The sequence below is a fragment of the Hyaena hyaena genome, unplaced genomic scaffold (assembly GCF_003009895.1).
Source record: "Hyaena hyaena isolate Hyena2069 unplaced genomic scaffold, ASM300989v1 scaffold_187, whole genome shotgun sequence".
In the NCBI taxonomy this organism is placed as follows: Eukaryota; Metazoa; Chordata; class Mammalia; order Carnivora; family Hyaenidae; genus Hyaena; species Hyaena hyaena.
Genome location: NW_024080820.1, coordinates 1243173 through 1267793, shown reverse-complemented (window position 1 = coordinate 1267793; position 24621 = coordinate 1243173). Strand labels below are relative to the sequence as shown.

The 24621-nt window shown below is 39.1% G+C and overlaps 1 protein-coding gene and 1 non-coding gene across 4 annotated transcripts in view; one reads left to right on the top strand and one right to left on the bottom strand.

The window, feature by feature from the left end:
* Positions 1 to 24621, top strand: part of FRYL (FRY like transcription coactivator) — a 262440-nt gene that overhangs the window by 206774 nt on the left and 31045 nt on the right. For all 3 annotated transcript variants that reach the window (XM_039241070.1, XM_039241072.1, XM_039241069.1), the window contains exons 41-53: positions 915 to 1100; positions 2438 to 2642; positions 3857 to 3978; positions 5059 to 5249; positions 6511 to 6605; positions 7631 to 8238; positions 8543 to 8640; positions 13369 to 13539; positions 15744 to 15884; positions 18747 to 18944; positions 23459 to 23620; positions 23745 to 23819; positions 24156 to 24332. In XM_039241070.1, coding sequence (XP_039097001.1) covers positions 915 to 1100; positions 2438 to 2642; positions 3857 to 3978; positions 5059 to 5249; positions 6511 to 6605; positions 7631 to 8238; positions 8543 to 8640; positions 13369 to 13539; positions 15744 to 15884; positions 18747 to 18944; positions 23459 to 23620; positions 23745 to 23819; positions 24156 to 24332 — 2429 coding nt within the window. The remainder of the gene's footprint in view (positions 1 to 914; positions 1101 to 2437; positions 2643 to 3856; positions 3979 to 5058; positions 5250 to 6510; positions 6606 to 7630; positions 8239 to 8542; positions 8641 to 13368; positions 13540 to 15743; positions 15885 to 18746; positions 18945 to 23458; positions 23621 to 23744; positions 23820 to 24155; positions 24333 to 24621) is intronic.
* On the bottom strand, positions 21981 to 22099 carry LOC120237722. The gene has a single exon (XR_005530023.1). It is a non-coding gene; the product is annotated as a small nucleolar RNA SNORA67 (small nucleolar RNA).

The window sequence follows — 24621 nt, the reverse complement described above, 5'->3', positions numbered from 1 at the left end:
TGGTTATGGACACATGGGATCCATCACACCAGCAGTCAAGGTAGCCATCTTATCTGATGTTTTCCTAATGTGCACATTATTACTTGGATATTTCAGAAGTCAAATATCTACTGACTTTTCATTGAGCTAGGCACAAAAACTGCTTGTCTTTAGGAAAATTCATTTATGGGGCGCCTGGGTGGCTTAGTCGGTTAAGCGTCTGACTTTCTCTTTGGTCATGATCTCGTGGTTCGTGGGTTCGTGCCCCGCTTCGGGCTCTGTGCTGACAGCCAGCTCAGAGCCTGGAGCCTGTTTCGGTCTGTGACTCCCTCTCTCTCTGACCCTCCCCTGCTCACACTGTCTCTTCTCTCTCTCTCTCTCTCTCCTAGAAATAAATAAAAATTTAAAAAAAAAGAAAAAGAAAATTCATTTACATTGAGTGTTCTGTAACGAGTAATAATTTCTAACATATTACTAAATTTTAGACACAAGACACATTGAAAATTTATCTTGATTCCCCCTGCTATTATAAGACAGTAGGTTATTGTAAAAAGGTAAAAGAACTGCAGGCCAGTAAAAATTATCATGTGGCACATCATCTTGTACAAAATATTTTTTGTAATCTCTGCTTTTCTTTAAAATATGCATTGGGTGGGGGGCTGCGTGGTGGCTGAGTCACTTAAGCTTCAGCTCAGGTCATGATCTCATGGCTCATGAGTTCAAGCCCCACATTGGGCTCTGTGCTGACAGCTCAGAGCCTGGAGCCTGCTTCAGATTCTGTGTCTCCTCTCTCTGCCCCTCCTCTGCTCACACTCTCTCTTTCTCAAATATAAATCATACCTTTGAAAAATAAAAATAAAATGAAGTATGCATTTGGTAGTAAGGGCACTCGTGATTTCTCTTCATTGATGGTGATTTCCAACTGTTGTTTTCAGGGTCTGACCACTGCCACCCTGAGGTGTACGAGCACTGTAAGCGCCTGCTCCTGCACCTGCTCATAGTCATGGGACCCAGCAGTAACATCCGCGCCGTTGCCTCTGTCCTGCTCAGGAACAGGGAGTTTAACGAGCCCAGGGCGCTCACGGTCAAACAGACCGCGCACTTAGATTACACTTGCACAGGTATTTGCTTTAAATGTCCAGTTTGACCATGAAATCGTGCTTCGTTCACTTGGAAACTGCAACAGAGAAAGTCAACTAGATAAGAGTTGACATGCTTTAAGTGTAGTTGTATTATTTTAAGTACCATTTACATCTTTAACTGGTAAAGGAATTGAACTTGGAGTACTTGAGTCTATCATCTGTAAGGGTCTTTGCTCTAAGAAGTTTAAGTTCTCAATGTGCAGGTTGAGGATCAGGGGAAGAGTGCTTTGCGTATTGAGCACAGTTATGGAGATGTTGAACCTGTATCAGATTCCTCGCGCTCTTGAGATGTGAAAAATGAACAGAGGAAGACATTAACATTTTTTAATTCATTGGATTGTATTTACTGTCTTTAAAATATTATGCCTTTAAAAGCCTAATAAGTTCCAAATTAATACATTTTCAAGTAATGCAGTCCAAATTAATGAGACTTTAATATAAAAGTTATTTCACTGTTGGTGTGATTTTTTTTTTAATTTACTTTACAAGTTCTATTTTCTTCTTTCCTAATAGCCCTAACTCACTTACTCCATTTGTCTGTATCATCAGGTTAATAATAGATGGCCTAGAAAGTAATTGTTTTTTTTAAAATGAAATAAAATTACATTTTTTTTTTTTTTTTTTTACTGATCATGTAATATCAGATACAGGGTTAGAGTTCCTTAGTTAAAACCCTATAGTTAGTAAGAAAACAATTATTAGGAGACATTCCACCTTTTAAAGTGTGGCTAAAAGATGAATGCAGTGTACCGCCTCTTTTATGTTAAGGCATCTTTTTAAAAATTCCATAGTTGGTTTTTGTTGTTTGTTCTTAAGGCTCCTTTTGCCATTTTGTGAATATAGGCATTGGCAATAAAGAGAATTTAATCATTGACATACTGTACACATTACAAAGACTTTAAAATTGTCTTTCTTCAAGTAAAATGAAGTGAAAAGTATAGAACCCTTCCCATCAGAATAATCTGTTCACATTGTGGAAAAGACTGACTTCATACACGGTGGGGTGATGTGCCGCAATATTAGGAAAGTGCCGCTGCCAACTTTCTCCAGCAGATGGCAGCAAAAGACTTCACAGTAAATCCAAATAGCTATGTTTTAATAATAGGCTGTGGGAGACAATGTTTGTGCCCAAACTCACCTGATAGAATTTGGTGCTTATGAGGCTCCCATGGAAGAAGTGCTGATTTGTACCCACTAGCACCAACAGGTACCTTCACGTGTCCCACGTAACCTGTAGGGAAGGGTAGTTTTAGCGCGCTCAGTAGAGGGTGAGATCCTTTCATGTCTGGGTATTGACGGCCATCTTTCTCTTACAGCGGGCGTTAGTGATTTTATACCTGATTACCAGCCCTCCCCTATGACTGACTCAGGGCTTAGCTCAAGTTCTACCTCTTCTAGTATCAGCTTAGGAAATAACAGCGCGGCCATTTCCCATCTGCACACCACTCTCCTCAATGAGGTCGACATCTCCGTAGAGCAGGATGGAAAAGTCAAAACCCTCATGGAATTCATTACCTCAAGGTAACGTTACAGCTCTCACCATTCTGGCGACATATGTGTGTTACGTCATTCTTTCATTTGTCAGCTACGGTGAACCCTGTTTTTGATTTCTGGTATACCATTGATTTGGAATACACAGGTTTGTATTGCGTGATACCTAGAAAATTGGATGCCTCCAAAGACTTGCTTCTCTTGTGCTCACACAGTTATGCCAGAGGAGGGCCTCAGTCATGTCTGGCTACGAAGAGCCCAAAGAAAATACAGTCTTACCCGAAGACATATTCCACTTTGATTAGCTACATTATCCGTCAGTCGCCAAATGTTTATTTATGATAGCCTACTCTTTGCAAGGACCATAAGTATAGAAGACTCAGATGGGGAGAAGGGCCCCTGTTGCACAGCAAGAGAGCGGAATCATCAGGGGCATGAGAAATAAAGTGTTGGAAATGGTCGGTAGCCCATTCTGACTGTAATGCTGAGGAGAAGTTTCTAGACAAGAAAACTTTGTAGTTGAGGGAGAATTCAAACTGGAGGGCTCTGGGGCCTCACCCATAGGCCAAAGAAAGTCTTTTTCAAGAACACAGACATCATTGAAACTCCTGGAGCCGGATGGGAAGGGTGGGAGGCACAATAAAATAAATAGGTTGAGAAAATCAGCCGCGGGGGGATGAACAGGGTGAATCAGAGCTGTGGAGACGGGTGGCTCTGTGACCACAAAGGAGGTTTTCAGGGCACTTTGGGCCTGAGGTAATAAGGGGTTTAACCCTTTCCAACCAAGGGTTGGCCTTGAGAGTGCAAAGATAATTTGAAGAAAGAATCAACAGGAAACTATTCTGCCTTAAACTTGCGCTGTATCTTCAGCTAGTAAATCATTTCCTTCACATTACAGTCTAAATACGGTCCAGCCTCTCCCAGTTATAATGCTGTGACGTATGACACCTAAGAAGTACCCAACGCTCTTTCCACGTTGTAAAACCTGTCATCTTTTCCTGCGACCTGAGACAGTTTATCTGTAAAGATGGAAGACTGAAATCACACATAACCATGTGTGGATCTTCCTCTCCTTCCCATGGACCGCCACGTACTCAAGTACATAAATAGTAGTAGACCGTGTGATGTGCTGTTTCCTCCACTACTGTCCTTTCTAATGACAAAGGCTCATTTGAGGGAACTATGAGTAAAACTGTTAATGTGAGTTTAAAACCAAGGGCATTATGTCTATTCTCTGTTTTCAGAAAAAGAGGGCCCCTTTGGAACCATGAGGATGTTTCTGCCAAGAATCCTAACATCAAGAGTGCTGAGCAGTTAACTACATTTTTGAAACATGTGGTTTCTGTTTTTAAGCAGTCAAGCTCAGGTATCTTTTATTTAAATATTCCAGAAAACACTTTCAATGAGATATTTTCATGTGATGTGAAAACTTCTGGTAATGTAGAGCAACGAGTTGACAGTTGAGATGTCTAAATTAAAAAAGTTTTAGACAGGTCTTCTTTTTTAACTTAGCAGTGATAACGGGTAGGTTTTGGTTAAAGAAAAATTAAGGTATTCCTTGAAAAATTAAGTTAATTACTCCTTAAAAACTAAGAAAGCCGCTTGTGACTTTCGGGGTTTGTCATTTCATATATGGTGGCCCGATAAAGTTACAGTGCGCTTGTGTATTAGGAAATGATTACGTTAAAGGAACATAGATGGAGATGGCAGACTTATACAGTAGAAGGCTTCAATGAACTAAAATTAACACATTCTGAAAGTTATTGTGAAAAATGTATCTGCCTAAAGTAGTGGTTCTCAACTAGGGTTGATTTTGCCCCTCAGGACACTTGGCAGTGTCCAGAGACATTTTTGTCACAACTGGGAGGCAAGGGACAGCTGTTGACTACGGGTATCCCACTGGGCAGAGGCCAGGACGCTGCTAACCAAGTACTCCACACAGGACAGCCTTTACCACAAAGAATCCTCTGGCCAAAATGGTGGCAGCGCGGGGTTGAAAAACCCTGTGCTCAGAGATCACTTCTCTGGAGATTAGAGTGAAGAGTCATTGAAAATGCGAATGGAGGGGCCCCTGGGTGGCTCAGTCATTTGACCATCCACCTCTTGGCTTCAGCTCTCTTCATGAACCCAGGGTCGTGGGATTGAGTTCTGCATCGGGCTGAGCACTGAGCGTGGAGCCTGCTTCAGATTCTCTCTCTCCCTCTGCTCCTCTCCCCTGCTCATACTGTCTCTCAAATAAAAAAATAAATAAAATTTTTTTAAAATTAAAAACTAAATAAAATGCAAATGGAATTTAATGAAAAGAAAAACCCCTGCCATAAAGCCCGAGTGCCTGCCCTGTTTGCCAGGCGCTGTGCTGGCGCCGGGTTTAAAATGCTTAGCCTCTGACAATAGCCCTGCCTTCCAGGCAACAAGAAGCACTTACTCATCTCCTTTGTTTTCACAGAAGGAATGCATCTGGAACATCATCTTAGTGAAGTTGCTCTACAAACAGCACTTTCTTGTTCTTCTCGACACTATGCTGGGAGGTCCTTCCAGATTTTCAGGGCCCTAAAGCAGCCTCTTTCTGCAACTACACTTTCTGATGTTCTCTCCAGACTTGTAGAAACCGTAGGGGATCCAGGGGAAGATGCACAGGTATTGCATTAAATTCGGTCAGCAGCCATTGAGCGGCTACTCATTGTCAAAGACTCATTTGCCAAGCAAGATAATGGTTACGTAGAATTCATTTGTGTCAAATGCTAACAGGCAGGCAAAGAATTAAACAAAGTTTTGTAAATGATGCTTAATAACTTACTAATTGAATCAGATACTTCAGTGCGTCTCAGAGAAAGCTTTACATTTACACACTTGCATATTATCCTGAGATTTAAATTTAAATGTAAAATAGAGTGTTGAATCGTTAAGGTAAATGAAGTGAAATAATGCAGTAGAGAACTTAAGTCTATGCAGACTAATGATTTTATTAACACTGGGGTAGACACTAGGGATCTGGTAGCAACCAAGATAGAGTTCCTGGCATTCTGGAGCTCACATTTCCTCTAATCCACCAGTATGTGTAACACAATTTTATTTAGTGATTAATGCTATGAAAGTAATAAGATAGAGCAATGGGTTAGAGTGGTATCGGAGAGGGAGTTGTTTTATATGTGATCATCTGGGACAGTGAGTTTTAAACACATGCGTAAATGAAGTGAGTCCTGTGATAATATGGAAGAACGTTTCAGGCAGAGAAGTAGGACCAGTAAGTGCAAAGGCCCTGTGGCAGAAGCAGTAGGCCTTTTTTTGAGGAACATGAAACATAAACCAGTATGGCTAGTGTATTGGATGGGGGTGTCTAGCATCTGGAGATTGATGGGGGCAGGCCTAGATTATGTGAGATCTAGTGAGAGATCGGATTTTACTTACAAGTGATGGCAAACAATACTCATAGGCTTTGAAAGCAGGGTGATGGATATAATTTGCTATTTAAAAAATTTACTCCTAGGTAGAGCCCTTAAAAAGGCAATGGGAGTCATTTAAGACGCTCGTAAAAGTCCATGCTGAAATGGTAGTACTTCAGCTTAAGGGAGGCTATGAAAATATAGAGTGGGGTCAGATTTCAGATACATTTTAAAAGTAGTATTTTCAAGACCTGCTGATGGATTTAATTTAGATGTGAGAGAAAGAAACAAAAATGACTCGTAGATTTTTGGCCTATGCCACTTTGGGTAAGTTGTGGTGCCATTATAACCATTAGTTTGATGAGTTTTCATCAATCAGCAAGATTGTTCAAGAGTTTAATCATTTTGTAATATTAATGTAGAGTTTGTTCTGATTTTAAATCTCCTCGGGAAGTCCATTCTAATTTCCTTTTTCTCCCAGAGCATAATGAATTAAGACCTGACTTTTCTCCTAGGGGTTTGTGATTGAACTCCTTCTCACTTTGGAGTCTGCGATTGACACTTTGGCCGAAACCATGAAGCATTATGACCTTCTTTCTGCTCTTTCTCAGTAAGAATTTAAGCCAGACCGACTGTAGATTCGTACGTAGAACTCCCATAGCTGAATACACATCACTATAACATAAAGCGTTCCCAGGATTGCTGGTGGGAATGATCCCAAACATTCAGACGGATCAGCAGTGGGAAAAGGAGCCTCGGACAGTGGGGCTACGTGAAGAGTCCCACCGCTTTGAGTGGCGGTGGTGTTCTGGTCACGGCCGGTCAGAGCTCCCTCTGCTGCCACACGACTCGGCTTCACTGCCCAGCTCCATTCCCGCTGCACTTGAAGTCCCGTTGACCACCCCCTCCTGACTCACACCTTCTCCAAATTGTTCCTCTCCTCCTACTTTCTCCTCCTTGCACATCCCAAATGATTTATCCTTCAGGACCCTCAAGTGGGTCTGACTCCCTGAGGGCAGTGGTACTTACTCCATGTTGGGGGTTCCCACAGTGTTTTCTTCATAATTGAATGAAGCAGTTAACAAGCTGTACATTTTCACATATCCGTCGCCCCCAACAGACGTCAGTATTCCTAGCTTGTGCATACTGCTGGCACACACAGGAAGCATTCTGTCATTGTTTTTAAGTCAGTGATAATTGGATATGAGGGAGGGGAAATCAAACAAATTTTTGACCTTGATGGGGGTGGGGAAAGAGTGTGCATTAGCAGAAATAAGGACATGGGGCCCATCCACTTTGGGGAGAAGACAAATGAGGTCTGCTTTGGATGTAATATTCCCTAAATCCCAGAGCTGAAAGTGGTCAGTGACAACAGTAGCAGAATTTTCACTTCAAATCACATGTCATCCAACCCACAGGAAAGTTGGCCACAGTAGGAAAGAGACTGTTGCACATTTTGCTTTAATGTGGAGGAGAGAACTGAAATTTGATTAAGTGAAGTCAGATACTGAAACATAATTTTTCCTAATAACGGTGACTGTTTTGTCAGTGTCTTTAAGAGTAAAAGTAATGTAGCCAAAGAACTGATTGTACATGCATTTATCTTCTTCTTCTTTTTTTTTTTCCTCTGTAAAGAACCTCATACCATGATCCTATAATGGGAAACAAGTATGCAGCTAACAGGAAAAGCACTGGACAACTCAATCTAAGCACAAGTCCCATTAGTAGTAGCAGTTATCTGGGATATAACAGTAACGCAAGAAGTAACTCTTTGAGATTAAGTTTAATTGGTGACCGAAGAGGTGACCGGCGGAGGAGTAACACACTGGATATAATGGATGGACGGATAAACCATAGCAGTAGTTTAGCAAGGACTAGAAGCCTTTCCTCTCTGAGAGAGAAAGGGATATATGATGTGCAGTCCACTACTGAGCCTGCCAACTTGATGGCCACCATCTTTTGGATAGCAGCGTCGCTGTTAGAATCAGATTATGAATATGAGTACCTCCTGGCTCTCAGGCTTCTCAACAAACTGCTTATCCATTTGCCTTTGGATAAATCAGAGAGTCGAGAGAAGATTGAAAATGTACAAAGCAAGTTGAAGTGGAATAACTTTCCGGGCCTTCAGCAGCTCTTCCTCAAGGGTTTCACCTCCGTTTCCACACAAGAGGTGACAGTGCATCTCCTCAGCAGACTCATCGCTGTCTCCAAACACACGCTGGTGGATCCTTCCCAGTTGTCAGGTGATGTTCTTAGCGCGGCAGCAGCTCTGCTTTGTAATGTAGAGGAACGTAAGCCAGTCATTTGTTTTGAACCCTAATTTCTGCTTTTCCACAAACAGTCATGGGTAGTTGGTTGTTTGTCTTTAATATGTGAGATAGCTTAAGTTCTTTGGTAAAAGCAAAAAAAAAAAAAAAAAGAATTTAGAAGATCAGGTGCTCCAGGAAATAAAAAGAAAACGGTTTTCACGAGCCATCAAAAATACCGTGAATTTTTAAAATAATGTGCAATAAAATTGGTTATTGTTTGCTTTTTTTTTTTTGATAGGCTTTCCTCTTAACATCCTTTGCTTATTGCCTCACTTAATCCAGCATTTTGACAGCCCAACTCAGTTTTGCAAAGAAACAGCTAGTCGAATAGCAAAGGTAAGCAAATGTTATGCTGAAAGATAAACGCTCAACTTTTCCGGAGTTTATCTTAAAGGGGGGAATCTCTTAAAAATCTTCTACCCTCACTTCCTCTGTGAATTTCGCATCTAAGTTTTCACTCTTTTCCTGCATATAAAGGAGTTTTACAGTCATGGTGTAAGCTACCACTGTCAAATCACAGTGAATAAAATTGTTTAGAGGAAAGCTCCTCTGAGTCTCAGTCTTCTTCTGTTCCCTTTCCTTACTTTTACCTTCTACTTCTCTCTCAGTTTCCAATTCATTCATTTGTTTACTACCAAATATTTCCTGAGCACCAGGTTAGATGCCAGAAATGCAGTGGTAATCAAAGTAGTCGGCATACTTGCTCCTGTGGGCCTTACAGTGGGGGTATAATAGTAGACAGTCACCATAGAGTCTGATACGTGCAGTGAAAGACAGTACGCTAGGGACACAGGAAGCAACAGTCTGCCTAGAGGAAGTCCTCTCCAAGCGGCCACTGCAGGCTGAATAGGAATAACCAAAATAAGATCCCTGGAGGAGAGACAGGGAACAGGGCTGAGGGTAGAAGTTTTCCAGGCACGAGAAATTCCATGTGCAAAGGCCCTGAGAATAAGAGGGCAAAACACCTTTTGTGGCTCCGAAAGTTCTCTCTCCTTTTATTTTTGCCTTTTTTTTCCCTTTTAACATTCTCTTCATCTCTCTTTGCTGGCTTCGTTCTTTTCCCTTCCTTATTTGCCTCTTTCCCTCCCATTGTTTCTTGAAACAGGAATGTAGCTCTTTTTAAGTCATCTGTTAACACTTGCTTGAAAGTGTTAGAGCTCTTGATCGTACTTTTAAACAAGAATGATCTTTTAAAATCATTTCCTCTCAAGAAAAATAAGCCAAATATCTTGCCTTCTGCTTAAACTTCTTATTTTTCTTTCTTTCTTTTTTTTCCTATTTGGGGGGGGTGGTCAATTAATGAGTCTTAGAATAAAAGGCTTTACCAACTGCAAATATAAACAATTATAAGAAGGAGTTCTGTAAATGGACAAGTCCGGTACGGACAGCCGGAAACTCAGAGGCCTGGAGAGATGAGTGAATAGCAGTGTACACTGACCTAGCTAAAGCAGGGGGAGAAAAAGCAGAGAAGTCTGCAGCAGAAGGAAATACGCAAGTAAAATTCTGTGGAAGAGCTTTTTCTATAAGCAACCGTTTAAAAGCTGAGGGTCACCTAACAAGTAACACGACAGTAACGGCGAAGAGCGAGCATTGCGAGGGCACCGAAAACACCCGCTTCAGCAAGTGTCCAAATCCCAAGACTGGTAAGGCCAGATTTCCCTCCGGGGTTATCCCAGCCCAGTTAATCACAGGAAGAGAGTCACAAAAGTAGAAACCTTTTGTTGCCTTGATAGATAATAGTTAATAAATGGCAAGATCATATGTAATAAAATATGCTATTGAATCCATCCCTAAGTAAATTTCTAAATTAGGGAGAGATTTTTAACGAAATCATTTTAAAAGCATGTGTTTAAAAAGAAGAGCCATTATTATAGTTAATGGAAACATATCTTCACTTTGAAAATGATTGCCCTAAACACCCAACAACGTGTATTTGCATTAATGAGGTCTAAAAGTGATACAAAATAATTTATTAAAAATGGCTTTCATTTTAATATTCTCATACCACATCATTAAAAAAATACTATAAACAAGTATTTTTTTCATGAGAGATAAGAAAGAACATATAAAGGGGGAAAAAGAAAAAGCATGAATCTTATAATAAGGGAAGTAGGAGCATTTAGAATGGCAGGTGAAACTTCTGTCTGAGAACTTACTGCTGAAGGTGGGCATAAGAGCCCAGCCCAGCCCCATGGGTGTGGATGCCCCTCAGAGGGTCAGGCCTCTGCTGTCTTGACCAGAGCAAAGCACAGGAAACTTCCAGATAGCTCTTCATTTTTTAGAAATCAAATACAGCTTTCTGTGCGTCATAAATTGTTGTTAAGTCTGTTTTCTTCCTGTTGAGCCCCACACAAAGGTTCCTTCCCTCTGCTTTCAGCAACCTGCAGGATGTGAATTAAATGGATTCTTTAATTATTCTCTCACTTAAACCGTTGAGAGCAATTTTCTGCCATTATGTGCTTCCTCATTATGCAAATGTCCCTAGTTCTGTTTGTGCCCTTGGAGAGCACAGAATTTCAAAACGAGGCAACACTTAGGACAAATATTGTCCTTTTAAGCTCTTCATTATGGCAAAAATAGTGTGCTAAGAATGTTTGCTTATAAGACAGTCATATTTTTATGACTGCTTATAAGGAGTCATATTTTAACCTCGTAATTCAAGATTTCCAAAATTAAATCCAGATTTAGCTATTTTCTTTAAAATTACACAGCATATTTTCTAGGAATTTTGTTCCTTTTCAATAATAGGTTTTTAACAATTACGCTTTAATGCGACTCTATCTCAGGGTATTAAAAATAGTTCAGGCTCCCCCCGCCCCCCCCCTTTTGGGTTTAGAGATTAAACAAAAAGATGATGCTTTAAAAACCTATTTTTTAAGAATATAAGAATTCTAGAAGAATGTTTTATTTTTCAGAAAAATATATACTTTAAAGGTTTACTTCAAAGAGCTCACTTTACTGGGGTGCCTGAGTGGCTGAGTTGGTTGAGCATCCAGATCTTGATTTTGGCTCGGTCAGAATCCCTGGGTCATGGGAGGGAGCCCTGCTTCAGGCCCTGTGCTGGGCAAGGAGCCTGCTGAAGATTCTCTGTCTCTCCCTCGGCCCCTCTCCCCTGCTCATGCTCTCTTTCTCTAAAAACATCAAAAAGAACTTATTTTAAAATATAAAAATTATTCCTAAAAAATAACAAATTGTGAAATGATAAAATTATGTGATTTAAAAAAAATGGTATGATTATTATATTTTGAAATACAAATAAGAAACATAAACAGTTTTTTTCTTCCTAGTGTATGTTTTATAGGTAAAAGAGTAATACATAAAACCAGCTACTTCAAATAATTTTATAAAATAACTTCAAGGTTATTATTATTAAGATTATTATTATATACCTTATTCAAGGTACTATTAATAGACTTAACGGCCTTACGTATCTTCATATTTCAGGCCTATCCAATGATAATGTCCACATGATGAATCAGAATAATAGTTACATTCATCTGAAAGTTGAAATATATACTCGTATATATATATGTATATATAAAAGTAATTTTCTACAGTTGACCTTGAACAACACAGGGGTTAGGGGCACCAACCCCCTGCACAGTTGAAAATCGCATATGACTTTTTACTCCCCCGATACATAATTACTAATATCCTGTTGACTGTAAGCCTTACCAATAACACTACCAGGTCAGCTAACACATATTTTGTATACTATATGTATACTGTATTCTTACAGTAAAGTAAGCTAGAGCAAAGAAAATGTTACTAAGAAAGTCATAAGGAAAAGAAAATACGCTTACAGTACTGTACTAGATTTATCGAGAAGAATCCACATATAAGTGGACCCACACAGTTGAATCCCGTGTTGTTGAAGGGTCAACCATACTTTCTTTAATAAATGCTCTAGGTTTGTGAAAATACATACACAACATCAATTAAGTGGTAGAATAAATGAGGAAAAGGAAAAAAGGAAAAGTAGATGCTCTTTCAGTGATAGCTCTGTGACGGGTGGGAGTGAACGACTAGTGTGGCCCTTTCCCAGGTCTGCACTGTTAGGTGTCCCCCATAGCAGGCTACGGAACATCCTCACCAGTAACTCAGGGAACAAGCAAACACGGTACATGTGATCACTAAGATCCTCCCTTTTTTTTTTTTTTATGTTTATTTTTGAGAGAGAGACAGAGCAAGCATGTGCAGGGGAGGGGCAGAGAGAGGAGACAGAGAATCCCAAACAGGGTCCACGCAGTCAGCACAAAGCCTGATACAAGGCTCCATCCCATGGACTGTGAGACCACGACCAGAGCCGAAGTTGGACGTTCAACCAACTAAGCCACTCAGGCGTCCCCCGCAAACATTTATTGATTCAGATTCCATAATATTATATCAAATAAATTCGAGGAGGTCAGTACGTGTTGAAGTGGCCTTACATTACTGGCCAAGGACCTTAGGAGCTGATTTCCTGAAGAGCAGTTTGGGGTCTATCCTACAGGGACTCAGCTTTATCAGATCTCTGAAGTCTTTGGAATATGTCACCTATGTGAGAGTCTCTGCGGTTGACTGTTCCCCTGAGGGGTGTGGGGGGCGGGAGGAGGGAAGTTCGAGACTATATTTCTTCTCTGGCACTGCATCTTTGAACCTGGCTGCAAACTCCCCAGTAGAGGCTGCCTGTTTAGTTATTGTGCACGGAACCATGTAGGGATTTTACAAAATTATAAAATGATATATAGCATTTACAAAACTATATGGGTTTTACCAAAGGCAGTTTTTCAGAGCAGCAGGCCGCCCAGAGAGTCCTACTGTTTAACACCCGTGGAAGCACTCAGCCTATTACATCTGTCCGTGTTACCCAGTCAGTTCTGCTCTTGGGAATAATACCTTGTGCTTTTTTTCCTCTTCTCTTGTCCTCTCTTATTTAACATTTCTCCTGGATTGAAGTAAAACGCATTAAAGCTTCAACACCTACTTCTAAATGATTAAATAAATACGTTTAGGATAAAATCAAGTTTAAACTTTAAATTGCCTTTGTTTGGGGTGAATGAAACTATTTTTTTTGTTCTTCAGGTGTGTGCAGAAGAGAAATGTCCAGCGCTGGTCAATCTGGCTCACATGATGAGTCTGTATAGCACACACACGTACTCCAGAGACTGTTCTAACTGGATCAACGTAGTATGCCGATATCTGCACGACTCCTTCTCAGATACCACATTTAATCTTGTGACTTACCTTGCAGAGGTAAATTTACCAAAAGAAATGTACTTTTTTTAAACTGCTCTGTGGCAAAATTTTCAAGTGGATCTATTTCTAGAAGCAGTACTGATTCTAACTAATCCTCAAATTGTGTTTGAAAGTGACTGTAGATAACATCTTTTTTTAAAAGGAAAATAGGGGGTCATTCCTTTCAAGTATAAAGAAAGTATAAAGTAGACTTTCAAGTATAAAATGTTTTTTTTTTAATTTTCATTTTCAGCGTTTAGTGTCTCATTCACTGTCCTTAAGTGATGTAAACTCAAAATAAGATTAACTTTTATTTAAAATATTAAATAAACATATTAACATTTAAATATATAAAGTATATTTAAATATATTTTCACATTCACTGTCCTTAAGTGACATAAAACTCAAAGTAATGTAAACTACACCTTTATTTCAACTAAGAAATGGGTTTTCAGTGGTTTTGATTCTAGGGAATGGTTATATTTTGTTTCTAAAAATATAGTCCTTGACTATGAAGTCCTTTCTAGAATAAAGTGGCATGCAAAAGCATTTTTGCTGGGTAAGTTCTTATTTTGATAATATGTTTGCTTCCTGATCTAAAATATTATTTGAGTGGCTAAAGATGGAATTACAAAAACACTAGCCCTACAATATTATAAAAAGTTAATATCAGGGTGCCTGGGTGGCTCAGTTGGTTGAGTGTCCAACTCTTGGTATCAGCTCAGGTCGTGATCTCCTGGTCACAAGATCAACACCTGCATCTGACTCCGGGCTAAGCATAGAGCCTCCTTGGGATTCTCTGTCTCCCTCTCTATCTCCCACTCTGATGTACTCTCTCTCTCAAAAGAAATGAACATTTTTTTTAAAAAAAACTAACATTTATTCAGAAAGTAACTTCATGCCTGAAAAAGTAAATTATTGAATAGATCTACACAAAGAATCTCAAAAGGAAGAAATTCTTACTAAAATTTTTTCTCAGCTTATAGTAAAGTGATACCTTCCTTTTTAAAAACTGACCTCTAAAAATTAAACCTAAAACACTGTATAAACTTAAAAAATTATTCATCACTCAATAGGTATTTTAAATATTGCTCAGAACACTACTTAACTTAGCTATATCGCTGATACTGACTATCATAGAATGCTTTAGAACTATCCTAAAAACCAGTGTAGGTCTGGTGTGCATTTTTAAGGTGTTGGTTTTGATAGGTTTGCTCCCCCTAACCTTCCATTTAAGAGAGCTGACGATGGCAGGGGCAGTGCCTGGCTGGCTCGGTCAGTGGAGCATGCGACTCTTCGTCTCGGTTTGTGAGTTCGAGGCCTATGTTGGGTGTAGAGATTACTTAAAAAAAAATTTAAAAATCTTAAAAACAAAAAAAAAAAAAGAGCAAGCTGACCATGTAAACTGTGTGACAGCTTCTTAACCTGAATAAATGCAAGTCTCTAGGCTTATCTTATACCTTTAGGACAAGAGCCAACATAAAACCAAGGGTAACTTCGTAAGCCTATTCTTACTGGCTTTGAATTTATGCTTCTTAGACCAGCTTCACAGTGGTACCACCATCAAGCTCACCATTAAGGCAGCACTGCTTCTCCAATCATGGGGTCATGAAGTCTGGAACTGGCACAGGACAGCCTGTGTATGCCTTGTATGGTGGCATTTGTTCACTCTATAGAGAGAATGCTTTGCCCCGTTTTATTATTATTGTTAATTCTGAAATTATTACTAACAATAGTACTGAAACTAGTTATGTATATTTAGAACCTCATATATTTAAGTGTCCTGCAAACAATATTGATAGTGTGATTACTTTATTATTTAAAAAAAATCATGACTCAGAGGTTAAGAAACTTGTCTAAGATCATAGGCGGCTAGTATGAATGGTTTGGGGCTAGTTCTTCTTTGGCGATGGTGGTAGGATGTTTTTTTTTTTTTTCTTAACCTGCAATAAGTGGTGTTCAACTTAAATTAGCCAAGGAAATGAAAGAAAACACTAAGATTAAGACATCTGAAAAATAATTATCTATTGATCCTTTCTGAACCAAGGACAAGATAATAGTAATAGACATTATCTTTTACCTTTATTATTTATTAGTCTCTGGATTTCTGATCATCTAACCATTAAATCGTGGATTAAATCTATTCTGTTTTTCAACATCATAAATATAAATACTGAATTTTCCTTAACCTAATGAAATTATACTTTTTCTATTACTTTTAGCTGTTAGAGAAAGGATTGTCCAGCATGCAACAGTCATTACTACAGATCATCTATAGTCTTTTGAGTCACATTGACCTCTCTGCTGCCCCGGTCAAGCAGTTTAATCTGGAGATCATAAAGATTATTGGCAAATATGTACAGGTGAGTGACTACAAAATTTATGTATAGAACAATTCCTTGTAAAACAGTGATAATCATGAAAAAAAACAAAAAAACAAAAAAACACTTGAGAGTTCCAAGAATAGGGAAGTAGTCCCTAACCTAAGTCATGTTTCCAGGAATATTTATGACATGGAAAAAATGTTCTTAATGTAAGTGACAAAAAGCAAAATCTGAATGGTAGGATTGGTAGGATTTCTAATTTTGATTAATCATTACATCTCTGAATATACATGTCATTAATGGCTGGAAAAAATGTAACGAGTGGCAGCTGTCATCACCTCTGGACAGTATACTTGTGACTCTGGTACCTGCCACTAACCAGATTTTAATAATGAACAGATACTACTTTCAGAAGGAGAAGAGCTCTTTGTAGAGTGTATTTTAGAGGTACTTTCTCTGTCTGATAGAAGGAGTCCAGATATTTAGCAAGTAGGAAATCAGACTTGATTTAAACCCTGTAAATGATGATAAGTCTCAGTCTGATCTGTACTGAATTTCACCATTGAATTGCCTGTGAAGAAAGGTCTTGCTGAGCAGATCAGTATTGTGGATACAACTTATCAAGGAGAGCAAACTCTTTAAGAGCCTTAGTAGATTAATATTTTGTTTCTACCCCAGTTATATTTGCATTCAAGAAAGCAAAACTTACAAATGGAAATGCTTGGCTAGCCATGAGTTTGTGTCTTAGCCCATATCTGAAAGTAATAAAACTCTTTTGGTTTCCATTATTCTGTTCGGTAATCCAGAGTCCTTTTATATTCCCTTGAAAATCAGTGAATGCAAATATTCAAAAAAACAGAAGATTCTTAGGTGACCCTGATTTTCTTCTCTGTCTTCTCTCTGAATGAGTAAGGCTTCACCAAATAACAATTACATATTTTTTTCTGAAGCACATTTTTCTTTTCTTCTCAAGGTGTAAGAAGTTAACTCCTCAAATGCTTGCTGGATCTCCCACAGACACACACCACATTGAATTACTAACTTATAAAACATAGATGCATTATTTTATATTCAGAACCACAAGCTCACATGTCCCCTGGGCAAGCAAGTAACTGTCAGAGGACACAGACTTCTGACTAAGTGAGTGGCACACTCCCCATCTAACAGGAACAACGTTTAGCTTCCCCTCACAGCTGCCATGTTGGAATACAGAACCCACTGCAGCCAGAACTTCTAGCTTGTGAAGAGAAGCTGGAAATGTTAGTTTTTCTGTAAAATCTCCTAATTTCAAAATGTTGACCCAAATTTCCTTTTAAGAACCAAAGTCGTATTTAGCTGATGGGTCATCACAGCTAAGTGACATCTGCTTTATTCAAACATTAAACATTTCACAGGATGGAATGCCTCCTGATAATCTTGTATTCAGGCCCAACTACCAGTATAATTTATAGAAACATCCCTGAAAAACGTTTAGCTTTTTACAGTGCCCAGAGCTTCTAATTATTTCGGTCAGAAAAAAATGATGATATTTTCTTCATCATAACTTTGTTAAATACAGACTACTTTTTTTTTTTAACTTTGATGTGTTTAAAATGTCACAATATCTATCTGGACATTTTTATAATTATTAAATATTCTGTGCTTTAGGTGTCTTCATGTCAAGAGGTTAGTAAACATATTGGATAACTCAGCTCTGCCAATGATTTTTCACTTCCTTTTTGTTGTTGACAGAATGGTCAGCTGTGAAACAATATGTACAGCACAAGGCTGAGATGTGATTATGTTACCATCAGTCAGAAAAAACATTTTTGACGTGTTTGCTTTTCAGATGGTAAAAAAAAAAATACTGTAAATTCTTTATTAGAAATTGATTCTTCTCTACAAGTACATGTTTTTTTAGCTTTTTGAAATACTTTTTATTATAGAAAGTTTCAAATAAATATAGAGAAAATAGTGTAATGAATGCCTACTTCTGTACCCATCACCCAGCTCAACAATCAACTCATTTTTCTATTTCATTTCTATTCTCCTCACTCCTTTGACCCCTCCAGATTATGTTGAAGCAAATCCTAGACATCATACCATTTTATTCATACATAATTTTTAAGTTTCTCTAAAAGATTAGGTCTTTTAAAATAATATAAATCTTATTAACAATATCACCCTTAACAAGATAAACATTTGTTCTTTAATATCTACAAGTACATTTGCCACGTAAGTCACTTTAAATTGTGTTGGTAGAAATACACAAAAACTAAAAGCAGAAAAATAGCTCAAAGAACATAGCTTCTATATATGTACGGGCAAAAAACTCACCTTATACAATTCAGTAACCCCTGAGAACATCAGTTTAGATGCAATGATTAATCAAAATTAGGAATCCTGACAATCCTACCCTTCAGATTTGAGCTTGGGTCATCAAGAAAAATCTAAAACTTTTTTAGTTTTTAAAACATTTTTATGTCTGAAAAAGAAAATATGCATTAAAAATTGTTTGCCTCCAAGATTTAAAATAGTTAAAGTTTAGAGTCTTAAAGCCATAAACTTCATTTATCTAGAAAGTTCACATATATGCAACCCCTTTGTTTACTAAGACTGCTAGATTACTGTATTCGACTCCCTAAATGAATATTTATGAAGCACTGATTAGGAGAAATGCAAGGTGTTCTAGTATTGTAATGTATATGATGTCTCCTAAATCTGACAGTAGAAATAATAGCTTTCTTAACTTTTGTAACTCAGACCCTCTGTTAAGGACCTTAAAGTAAAAATGAGTGATTTACAAAAGTTTTTGCAGAAACAAATATTTTCACCGTTAACAGGATACACTAAATTTTTGTTCTTATTTAAATATAGATCTGTAATTTTTATATGTGTATCATTGTTTTTTTTAAAAAACAGAGTCCTTACTGGAAGGAAGCCCTCAACATATTAAAACTGGTGGTGTCTCGCTCTGCAAGTCTTGTTGTGCCCAATGATATCCCTAAGACGTATGGAGGAGATACAGGTTCTCCTGAAATATCCTTCACCAAGATTTTTAATAATGTCTCCAAGGAGTTGCCTGGGAAGACCTTAGATTTTCATTTTGATATATCTGAGGTAGGGTGCTCTACTAGAAATTTTGATTTGTTCATTTATGTCTTCTCTCATTTGACAAGTGTTGATTAAGCTCATACTCAGTAGGAAACGTGATAGGTGCTGTGAAATTGGGGTGGGGGTGGGGTGAAAAGGCCCGTCCTTAGGAAGCATACAGTCCCTTGGGGAAATGGGTAAATAAACATAGTGACAAATGCTTCAGCTGGAACTAAAGTACTGTAGGAAGATACAGCATGTACCTCTAACCTGATCTGGCGTTGAAAGACAGAGTAGCCCTAGGCAAGCATATATGGAAGCTTGGGGAAGGGAGAGTAATGGAAGACAAAGCAGCATGTATGAAGGAAGCCTTGTGTGAGAATTCTGGAAATTCCCAATTTATACCATACCTTGAGCACAGACTATAGAGAATGGAGGTGTAGAGTATGATGGCAGATAATACTGAAGGCGGAAGAAGGGGCAAGATGGCTAGGGATATTGCCTGCATCGTGACAGGATGGTTTTATCTCAAAGCAGTGGGAACTCTTAAATAATTTTTAACTGGAGTGGAAATTGTAGGATTTGCATGTTGGGACGTTTACTCTGGCAACAGAATGGAAAAATAGACCAGGGTGGAGGGGAGGGAAGTCAATAAGGAATCTGTCCAAATAATTAAAAGATAATGTTGGCATGTCTGGAGGCAATTGTAGAGAAAATGGGAAGGGATGGTTTTCAGAACGACTAAGGAAGCCATAAACAGTGTTTGATGGGAAGGAGAGAAACTGCTGAAGAGGAGGCATCAAGGATAGTTGCTTTGACAACTGCCTGAACGTTGGTACCTTTGAGAGAGAAGGAGGCCAGGAGAGCAGATCTTCACAGGAAGGGGAGAGAGAGGAGATCAGCCTTGGATATACCGATTCTGAACATGCCAGTGGTGCTGCCTAATAGGCAATTGGAGTTTATGTTTTAGAGGAAACCTTGGGTGGAAGTAACAGTTTAAGGTCTTCAGTGTTTTATAAATGGGCAGTTACAATTGTGAAAGGAAAAATAAGGCTAGAAGCCCAGTATTTTAAAGGGAGAGGCAGGGCCCACGAGTGCAGAAGGGAGCCCGGGCTCTTAACTATGTCACGTTAACACAAATCTCATATAAAATTGTGTGACTCTTGCTGGGAACCCCTAGTTTTGTTTTTTTCTTCCAGCACCCGAGCGCATTCTTACTGGCCTTGGAGCCATTAAAATAGTCTTTTAGAAGCCAAAGAAGGAATTTTTCAAGAAGGAAGTTCCTGAACAAAACTATTGCAGGGAAGTTGAGGAAGATAAAAATGGAAGACCTAATTTCTTTAATATTATTGATTAGAAGCCTATAAATTAAAAAAAATTATTTTGCTGTTTAGTCTTGGTATTAGAATTTATCCAAAACTTTATGGGTCATGTTTTTTAGATAGAAACCATGTTTACTGCTAATTTAAAAAAAAATTTAATATCTATTCCTTTTTGAGAGAGAGAGAGAGAGAGCACAAGTGGGGGACAGGCAGAGAGAGAGGGAGACAGAATCCAAAGCAGGCTCCAGACTCTGAGCTGTCAGCACAGAGCCCGACGCAGGGATCGAACCCACCAGCGGTGAGATCATGACCTGAGCCAAAGTTGGACACTTAACCGACTGAGCCACCCAGGCGCCCTGCTAATTTTTTAGTTAGTATCAGAATATCTATCATGAAGTCGATAGTATAGGAATATGATAGAGCAACTGGGCTTTCCTGTTTCTTCTGAGTCAGAAATTGTAACTGAATTATCTTGTCTAAAGCAGTGATAAGAACTCTAAAAACACATGATATACTTAATTTCAATTTGTTTCTTCAAAAATTACTAAGTGCCTGCCATGTACAGGCATTGGAGTAGAGGAGCAGAGATGAATTACACAAGGTCCAGGGATTCAACATGCACTGGGGAAGACAGCCACATAAACAAATCACCAACACAAGTGTAATTACCCAGATGTTTGGTATCAGAGAAGGCCTGATAGTCTGGAGTCCCCATTAAAAGATGATCATGGGTTTTGGTTGGTGAATATTCCGTGCAGAGCATCAGCATGTGCCAAAACATAGGTCCGTAAAAGCAAGGTGTGTTTGGAAAGCAATAGCAGGTTCCATTTTGCTGCAGTGTGAGGTTCAGGCGGGCCTGGTGAAAGTTGAGGTTAGGGAGGTGAGCAGGAACCCCACCGTAAAGGGACTGTATGCCATGCACATGAGCTCGAATATTACTTCCAAATGTAAATTCAAGACACTTCACACAGCCAAAAAATAAATATGGATGAATTTTGGATAATCATAGAATTTTTACTGGAATAAATTTGGCAATGTTACCCATCAGATTTGTAATGAGAAGCTACATAGATGCCTTCCTCTTTGGAATTGTTACTTAGCTTGAATATTTACCAAAGCACATGACTGAAGCGCATGTAACAGTATACATTGAAAAAACACCGAAATGTTATTAGATTAAAACTGAATGGTAAGATTACAGGTGTTTTTTTAAAAATCACTTTAATATTTTCTGAGCTTTCAAAGAGGATATATATTTCATAATCATGGGGGAGGGGTGTAGAGGTGGTGGATTTTTTTGTCTTTTTGCCTCAAAAAGTGACATTTATTCGAAGGAGAAAAAATGACTGGAAGTCCTTCCTTTGTCTCCCTTCTCTCCCCGCTCCTGCTCCTCTTCAGCCACCTCAGGCCTGAACCCTGTGTAGGGCTAGGTCCAGGACAGCCCCTCAGGTAAGGTCAGCAGCGTTGAGGGGCCTCTCCTCAGTGGAGGTGTTGTAGAAGGTCTCGATGTCTCAAAGAGTCTTCTTGTCCTATGTCACTGTGTTGACACCACACCTTCACATCCACATCATTCACCACGACCGAGTCTGTGGATGTAGTTTTCCCTGCTGGTGGGAAGGTCATAGTTGATGACTAAAGAAACCTGTCGCACGTCAGTGCCTCTGGCCTAGGTCAGGGGAGAGGAAAGCTTCAACACAGCAATGAGAAGAGCACACAGTCTATTCAGAAGAGACTGGAGTGTATGTGCTAGGCAGCCAAAGGAAGGCAAAGGAAACAAACATCCCCTCTTACTCAACAACCTAAGGCGTGCCAGATTTTATTCCAACTTGCTACTTTCCTGAAGAAAGCATGAAGATGGTGGTTTTTAAAGAAAGCAGATGTCTATTTAAAATAGGAATGAGTAGGGGCTCAGTCAGTTAAGCATCTGACTCTTGATCTTGGCTCGGGCCATGATCTCACGGTTCACAAGTGCAAGCCCTGCATCGGCCTCTGTGTGACCGTGTAGAACCTGATTGAAGTTCTCACCCCTCTCTCTCTGCCCTTAACCCACTCGTGCTCTCTCTATGAATAAATAAACTTAAGGGGCACCTGGGTGGTGCAGTCAGTTAAGCACCTGACTCTTGATCTCAGCTCAGGTCATGATCTCAGGGTTTGTGAGTTCAAGCCCCATTTCGGGCTCTGCACTGATGGTGCCGAGCCTGCCTAGGATACTGTCTCTCCTTCTCTCTGCTCCTCCTCTGCCTGTGCTTTCTCTCTAAATAAATAAATAAATAAAACTTGAAAAATAAATAAACAAACAAACTTAAAAAGAAAATAATAAAATAGGAGTGAGCCTTCTGCTAGTTTTCTCAGAGTCATTTTCAATGAAATGAAGTCTCTTGATTTAAAAAAAAAAAAAAAAAAAAAGACATTATGGGATACCTGACTGGCTCAGCTGAAGCATGCAACTCTTTAAAAATATTTTTTTAATGTTTGTTTATTTTCAAGAGAGAGAGCATAAGTGGGGATGGGGCAGAGAGAGAGAGAGAGACGCAGAATCCAATACAGGTTCTAGGCTCTGAACTGTCAGCACGGAGCCCAATGCGGGGATCAAACCCGCAGACTGCAAGATCATGACCTGAGCTGAAGTCAGATGCTTAACCAACTGAGCCACCCAGGAGCCCCAAAGCATGCAGCTCTTGATCTTGGGGCCATGAGTTCAAGCCTCGCATTGGGTATAGAGCTAGCTTACTTACTTACTTACATACATACGTACGTACATACGTATGTATGTACATACATAAACTTTATTTTGTTTTAAATGTTTTTTATTTAGTTTTTAGAGTCAGAGAGAGACAGCGCAAGCAGGGGAGGGTCAGAGAGATGGAAACACAGAATCTGAAACAGGCTCCAGGCTCTGAGCTGTTAGCACAGAGCCCGACAAGGGGCTCGAACCCACGAACCATGAGATCATGACCTGAGCTGAAGTCAGACGCTTAACGCTTAACCGACTGAGCCATCCAGGCACCCCTAAATAAATAAACTTGAAAAATAAATAAATTTAATGAAAGACATCATTACATTTGATTTTTGTAACATCTACTTCATGCTAAGTAATCTTTTCTTCTTTTGCCTTTTTTTTGGTTGTGTGTAAAAAAAAGTTATCCTAATAGATCCACTACTAATCCTTTTATATTGAAATATCCGAGTCAAACACTGTCCTTTTTTGTTTCTGTGCAGACACCAATTATTGGAAATAAGTATGGGGATCAGCATAGCGCAGCTGGAAGAAACGGGAAACCCAAAGTTATTGCAGTCACGAGGAGTACTTCTTCCACTTCTTCTGGCTCTAATTCTAATGCCTTGGTTCCTGTCAGCTGGAAAAGACCGCAGTTATCACAGGTATGTTAAAAAAAAAAATAAAAACTGAACGTCTGTAGCAGAATCAATTTTGTTGTATGCATGGCAGCTTGAGAATTTGTCTTATTTATCAGTTATCCTAACATTTGCATTTTTTCCCCCTTAGCGAAGAACAAGAGAAAAGCTAATGAATGTGCTTTCTCTCTGTGGTCCAGAATCTGGCCTTCCAAAGAATCCATCGGTGAGTAGTGATGGTCACATGCAGAAAGGCTGTAAAAATCTTGTTACTTTATTCTTAAAAATGGAAATTATGCTGTCTCTTTGCTTACCTTTTCCAACTTCCCTTATTCTTTGGTATTAACTAAGAATGAAAAAGATACTGGCCTCCCTGGCACCTGGCAGTTACGGTAATGAAGTACTCAACCAGTTAGACTTTTTCATGAAACCAGATTAAAGCTCTGAATTCATTGGCGCATGAGGCGTGCAGTGGCTCTTCAGGCACCAGTGGCTAATATGCAGCGTCACAAAGCTGACAGGTGGCCTTTTTTTTTCCTTTCTCTTTTTGGCCGGGGCTCAGGTTGTATTTTCTTCTAATGAGGATCTGGAAGTTGGTGACCAACAGACCAGCCTAATTTCTGCAACAGAAGACATGATCCAAGAGGAAGAAGTAGCTGTGGAAGACAACAGCAGTGAACAACAATTTGGTGTTTTTAAGGATTTTGACTTTTTAGATGTCGAACTGGAAGATGCAGAGGTGAGGATGGGGGCCCTCTGTTACCATATTTATAGCTTACAGTTGCATGTATATGAGAATTTAGGATTTGACCATAGCATCTTTTCTTATTAAGGTCAGTGTAAGGTTAAGAAGGTAAAAATCGGGCTAGATGGGGGATGGGCATTAAGGAGGGCACATCATGATGAGCTCTGGGTGGTACACGTAAGCGATGAATCACTAAATTCTACTCCCAAGACTAATACTAGCCTATATGTAAACTAACTAGAAATTAAATACAAACTTGAAACTACAAATTAATTAAACAAAA